This window comes from Trichomycterus rosablanca, chromosome 17 (genome assembly GCF_030014385.1).
Source record: "Trichomycterus rosablanca isolate fTriRos1 chromosome 17, fTriRos1.hap1, whole genome shotgun sequence".
NCBI classification, from domain to species: domain Eukaryota; kingdom Metazoa; phylum Chordata; class Actinopteri; order Siluriformes; family Trichomycteridae; genus Trichomycterus; species Trichomycterus rosablanca.
Window position 1 is genome coordinate 13864001 of NC_086004.1, and position 6000 is coordinate 13870000.

At 40.0% G+C, this 6000-nt stretch overlaps 1 protein-coding gene across 1 annotated transcript in view; it reads right to left on the bottom strand.

Annotated features, from left to right (window-relative positions):
* The window catches only part of nek7 (NIMA-related kinase 7), a 141453-nt gene that overhangs the window by 65289 nt on the left and 70164 nt on the right, over positions 1-6000 (bottom strand). Inside the window, exon 3 of the mRNA XM_063012711.1 lies at positions 3644-3784. Coding sequence (XP_062868781.1) covers positions 3644-3784 — 141 coding nt within the window. The remainder of the gene's footprint in view (positions 1-3643; positions 3785-6000) is intronic.

Below are 6000 nucleotides of genomic sequence, written 5' to 3' on the forward strand. Positions count from 1 at the left end.
GGGTCCTCATAACTGGTGCAATTACGACCCCTGCTGGCTGATTGATGGCGCCTGCACAGGGCTGAGGAATAATGCTGATCAGGGTGTGACCTTCGTGCACAGTGCTGATCAGTATATGTGAACTCGACTCGATAATTTGTATTATTTATTATTTATTAATAATTAGTAGGGATGTCCCGATCCGATCTCAAAGATCGGGATCGGGGCCGATCAAGGCATTTTTTAATTGATCGGAATCGGCTTTACTAAACCCGATCTTAATCCCGATCTTTTGTGTTACGTCAGCATGTCCGCTGTGTGAAAATAGTTTAAATTGAAAAGTAAAACAAGTCCAACAGTGAAGTGTAACGTCTGCAGTGTGAGCGTTTCACGAGGCGGTGGGAGCAGAGCTGCGTTCATGTGTGAGAGTGTGTGTGAGTTAAGGATCACACCGGTTTACAAAACAACGTAGTGATGCACTCATTTAATAAAGAAAGAAATACATGGTATATTCACATATTGTCGGGAGCAGAACACTTTATTAACTTCTTCTGTTACAGTACCAAATAGCCGACAGTTGAGTCAAGCACGCTATTTCATGTTCTATGGAAGGCCTAAAGGGTCAAAACACACTCACTTCGTGTACAAACGTCCATCAAACCATTGTCACAATACAAGCACTTTAAGAACTGGCTTTCCTTCATAACAAAAGAGCCTTTCCATTTTATTTTGGTATTCAGGTTTTACTGTAATGCTTTTAAGTAACTTTTTTTCTTATATTCAAGTTAAGCTGCTACACAGATTTCTGTTCATTTTTAGTGTATCACTGCATTAAACATTTTTTTTCTTTGAATGTAAAGTTTAAAGTAAAACTAATTATCTCACTCAATTTGATTGATTTTGTAAAAATACAAAAACATTAAGCAATAGGATGCAGCATTTTTCTCTACAGCACTGCAGAGCTATTTAGTTGTTAAACATGTACATTGGATTAATGTGAATAATTGTAATGTACTTGATGTGTGCACTGTGTGAACAGTATTATCTAGTTCTTATCTAGACAATATCTAGAAAATACAAGTATCGGTTTGAGAATCGGTATCAGATTGGGATCAAAATGAATAATTGGGATCGGTATCGGGAACAAAAAAACGTGATCGGGACATCCCTAATAATTAGCAATTAATAATCAATTAATAATTAATAATATTTATAATATTTAAATAATATAATAATTATCAATGATAATTAACAATCAAACCCAGGACCTACTCACTGAGCCACCGTGTCTGACTTCACCCTGTCTGACTCTCAATCACACCTATTACAAGGTGTGTTTGAAATAAAGGTGTGTGATCACAATCAACATAAATATTGCTTATCATGTGCCACCGAAAATCAGCTACTAATAACTACTAAACATGAACCGAACTGTCAGCTGTAATAAATAAATGCTGTAGTATCATTATTCCAAGTGACTAATTGTGCTGAAAAGCTGTTTACCCTTAACTTCGAAAATTAGCACTTCATTTGATGTCATTATTTAAACAGTCAAGTGGTTTCATTTAAGATTAAAGAGGTTTTGGGGCGCTCAGGTGGCGCAGCAGTAAGTGAGTAAGGCTGGGCACCTACACGGACAATAATTGGCTCGTTGGTCGGGTTGGATGCCGGAGGTGATTTCTCATAACTGATGCAATTAAAACCGGGATATTCCGCTGACACACCAGCATTGAGTTTCTGAACTCCCGGGTTTGAGGCTCGATGTTGCCACTGGTCGGCCGGGTGCCGTCTGGCAGGCATAATTGGCAGTGCCTGCAGCAGATACAAATTGGTCACCGTATTTGCAGGGTGGGGACCGGACTATATGTGGGTGGCTGGGTCTTCATACGCTGTGTAGGGACCCTGATTGGCAGAAGAGACGGGCTGTACACGTGTAAAGAAGGCGTGGGTAGCGGCGTGCTCTCCTTGGATGCAAAATCTGGAGTCTGTCAGCAGCGGAAGACAAAATTGAATGCGCTAAATTGGGAGTAAAAATGGGGAGAAAATGCATTTTTTTTTTTTTTTAAACCCTCTGCTGGCTCATCGATGGTGCATGAACAGAGGCCAGGGATGATGGTGATCACTGGGTGATATGAATTTCCGTACAAACCCGCCTGGTGTAGGTAAGAAGATGCAGTCAGCTACTGCACCAATTGTCGGAGGGGGCGTCCTCAATCAGAGTGGAGGTTAGCAGCAGTGGAGAGGAAGCGGAATGTAAATGGGTAATTGGACACGGCTAGATTGGTAGAAAAAAATAGGGGAAAATGCAATAAAAACTAGAACTAGAAATGTGCTGGTGAATCGCTGGTTCAAGCCCCACCACTGACAGGTTGCTGTTGTTGGACCCTCAATAGCTCAGACTGTATACTGTAAGTGTATTGTAATTCACGTTGGATAAAGGTGTCTGCTTAATGAATTGGATTATTTTTCAACTACATAAAAAAAGCTTTAATGTTAAGCAAACTACACGCTTAAAACTTGCCATTTTTGTACTCCATATTCCACAAAAGCAATGAAGACAATCAAGTGAAAGTGACATTGTCCAGAAGACTATATTCACTGAGTTATTAATGAAGTGCAAACTGATGTAACCATGCAGCAACTTATCAGAGCTTTTTAATGAAGCCATAAGTTGACCAACACTGGTAACTTTACTTTAACAATTCTATTTCATTCCAAAGAACGTCAGTCATTTTTTGAGAAAACATTGCATTTAGTTAAAGCACTTTGTAGTTCTACAATTACTGACTGTAGTCCATTTTTTTCTCTGCATGCTCTGTTAGCCCCCTTTCATGCTGTTCTTCAATGGTCAGGACTCTCCCAGGACCACCACAGAGCAGGTATTATTTGGGTGGTGGCTCATTTTCAGCACTGCAGTGACACTGACATGGTGGTGGTGTGTTAGTGTGTGTTGTGCTGGTATGAGTGAATCAGACACAGCAGCGCTGCTGGAGTTTTAAAACGCCTCACTGTCACTACTAAACTGAGAATAGTCCACCAACCAAAAATATCCAGCCAACAGCGCCCCGTGGGCAGCGTCCTGTGACCATTGATGAAGGTCTAGAAGATGACCAACTCAAACAGCAGCAATAGATGAGTGATCGTCTCTGACTTTACATCTACAAGATGGACCAACTACGTAGGAGTGTCTAATAGAGTGGACAGTGAGTGGACACGGCATTTAAAAATACTATCACACCACCACCATGTCAATGCCACTGCAGTGCTGAGAATCATCAACCACATAAATAATACCTGCTCTGTGGTGGTCCTGTTCTGACCATTGAAGAACAAGGTGAAAGGGGCTAACAAAGCATGCAGAGAAACAGATTGACTACAGTCAGTAATTGTAGAACTACAAACTTTATATAAATATAAATATTTAACGTGAGTTGTAACATTCATTTTTAAACTTTTTATTGCCTAACTAGCAAATTACAAAAGACCCAAACCATCCACAGATTTCAAGACGTGCCAAATTCTGAAATGCATAATTTCGACAATAAGGGATGTTTCTAATCGCTGGCTAATCGTTTGCACAGCAAAACTAACCTGATAATTTATCTGATCCTTTAATGACATTTGTTTATTGTTTGCGCTGTAGTAATGTCTAACAGAAGCTTACCTGTACTTTTTTCAAAGCTACTGAAGTGTTGTCAATTAAGTACTTGGCCCCATAGACCTCGCTAAACTGCCCTCGTCCAATCTTCTTCTCAATGTGAAAATTGCATAAGCTGTTGTAGCCCATCTCCGGCTGAAGTGGCTTCTATAAAACAAGAAAATAAAATATAATCAGACAACGACAAAATGCATACGTGTTAATCATAAATAACAGGTCATGTTAATCTAATGAATATATTCCATGACCTAAAATGTATATTTATTTATACATTTAAATGCTGGATTTACCAGCCAGAAAATGCTTTATGTTGCATGCACACAAATAAAATGTCAGAGAGAAAAAGTTACGTAACAGAATGGACAAACGTGTCAGTCAACTGACTATGTATCAATTAGAAGCACAAAACGCATCTTTAGCACGTAAAACTCACCACAGAAAGTGCACGCTATCACATTTTGGCATGTTGCCATAGCAGTCTCACATCCTAAACAAGTAGCTTATATACGATCAGGTGTACTGTACACACAACTGTTATTCAACACAACTTGTGAATAATCACACCAGGATTATAACTGATTTTTCCTAATTTCTACTGTATATCATTTTTTGTAATTAAAATATTTAAAGAAAGAAAACACGGGGCCTGTGTTTAATTCTTGCCTCTGGTCATTGTCAGTAAAATGTTTTGCAGGTCTTCCCCAAATCTGCAAAGGTTTCTTCCAAATCCTGCAGAAGGTGGATTGGCTGTTCCACACTGCCACTTGGTGTGAACAAATTAGTAGGATTATTTTGATCATTTGATCAAAGCATTACATCTTTTTAGCTCTATTCTATTTCACAGTTACACAAATGGTAGAAAAGACTCGAGGCTGAGTGCACAACGCACAGACACCCTGACAAACCTTGACCATCACACTGAATTCCATCTACTTTGTCTGGGAGACTTATTTTATAAACAACTACTACACAGATTTCGACTAACCATTTGCTAACTGAATTGCCGTAGGATTGCTAGTGTAACAGACGTTGTATGTATGTGTTTACGTATTGAGTGCATTTTGTCCCTTTGGGGATTCCTTAATCAATGGAAAAGTGTGCTTTTCTACACACATGATCATCTCTGTGTAGTCTGTGCTGCGCCTCAAAAGAACAAGCCAGTAAAGTACTATGCTCTCAATAGTTTGTCTATGTACAGTTTATTTCTTACTTTATAAACTCAGTAAACTCTAAAGACGCTCGGTAACACTAGGACCACCTCATAGTGCAAATTAACCTGTAAACGTGAGATACTTGAATGCTATTCTTCCTCTTCTTCTTGTTCCTCAGCCTTTGTCCCGTTTTTCGATTACAGGGTCGGCATTTCTGGCTTCTTCCCGTTAGGGGTCGCAGGTGGGATTTAGCACAGTTTTTACGCCGGATGCCCTTCCTGACACAACCCTCCCTATTCATCCGGGCTTGGGACCGGCACTACAATGCACTGGTTTGTGCATCTAGCGGCTAGGTATCTATAGGAAAATTCTGGTGGCATGTTTTTGGACTGTGGGAGGAAACCGGAGCACCCGGAGAAAACCCATGCAGACACGGGGAGAACATGCAAACTCCACACAGAAAGGACCCGGACCGCCACACCTGGGGATCAAACCCAGGACCTTCTTGCTGTGAAGCGACTGTGCTAGCCACTAAGTCACCGTGCCGCCCCAGATACTTGAATGCTATGCGAATGAAAAACGTTAAATCGCTACACAGTAGCGCTCATTTTACTTTAGGTAGGGCCTTAGGTATGAGGTTCGCTTTAAAATGAAGTCAACTGCAAAGAATAGTTTACTGCAAAAGATGGAATACTTAGTAAAAGCTACAACTAAAGTGCAAAATACTGTTATACTGTTACTTGTTCCACTGAATCTGAGAAGAGACCGCCTGTTAAATCCCAAAACTACAATGTAAGACTGTGTAAAGCACGAAGGCTCAGAGGAAGCGAGCGGTAGCTCACAACACCAGCAGCTGCTTGCTGGAGAAATGGATGTAGATCAAGGGGCAGCCAATTTAGGCACTTCATTGTTTTCCAGCTTGACAGCTTTAAGGGGAAGAAAAAAAAGGTGAGAGCTAAAGAATTGCCCTATCCAATTAACACAATGAGGTAGCTTGTTTTTCCTTCTGACACAAAACACTTCAATTCCTGGGACACATCTGGTGCTAGAAAATAAATTCCTCTTTTTCAAACAGTGGGTTTTTTTTATAATTGCCGTGACATTACTGATTAGGGCAGTTTTATTTATTTATTGGTTTCACGAAAATGTCCTTTTTTGGCATGGATATTACACTACTTTAAAAATAGACGAGGGTTCTTTAAAAAGTTTCCA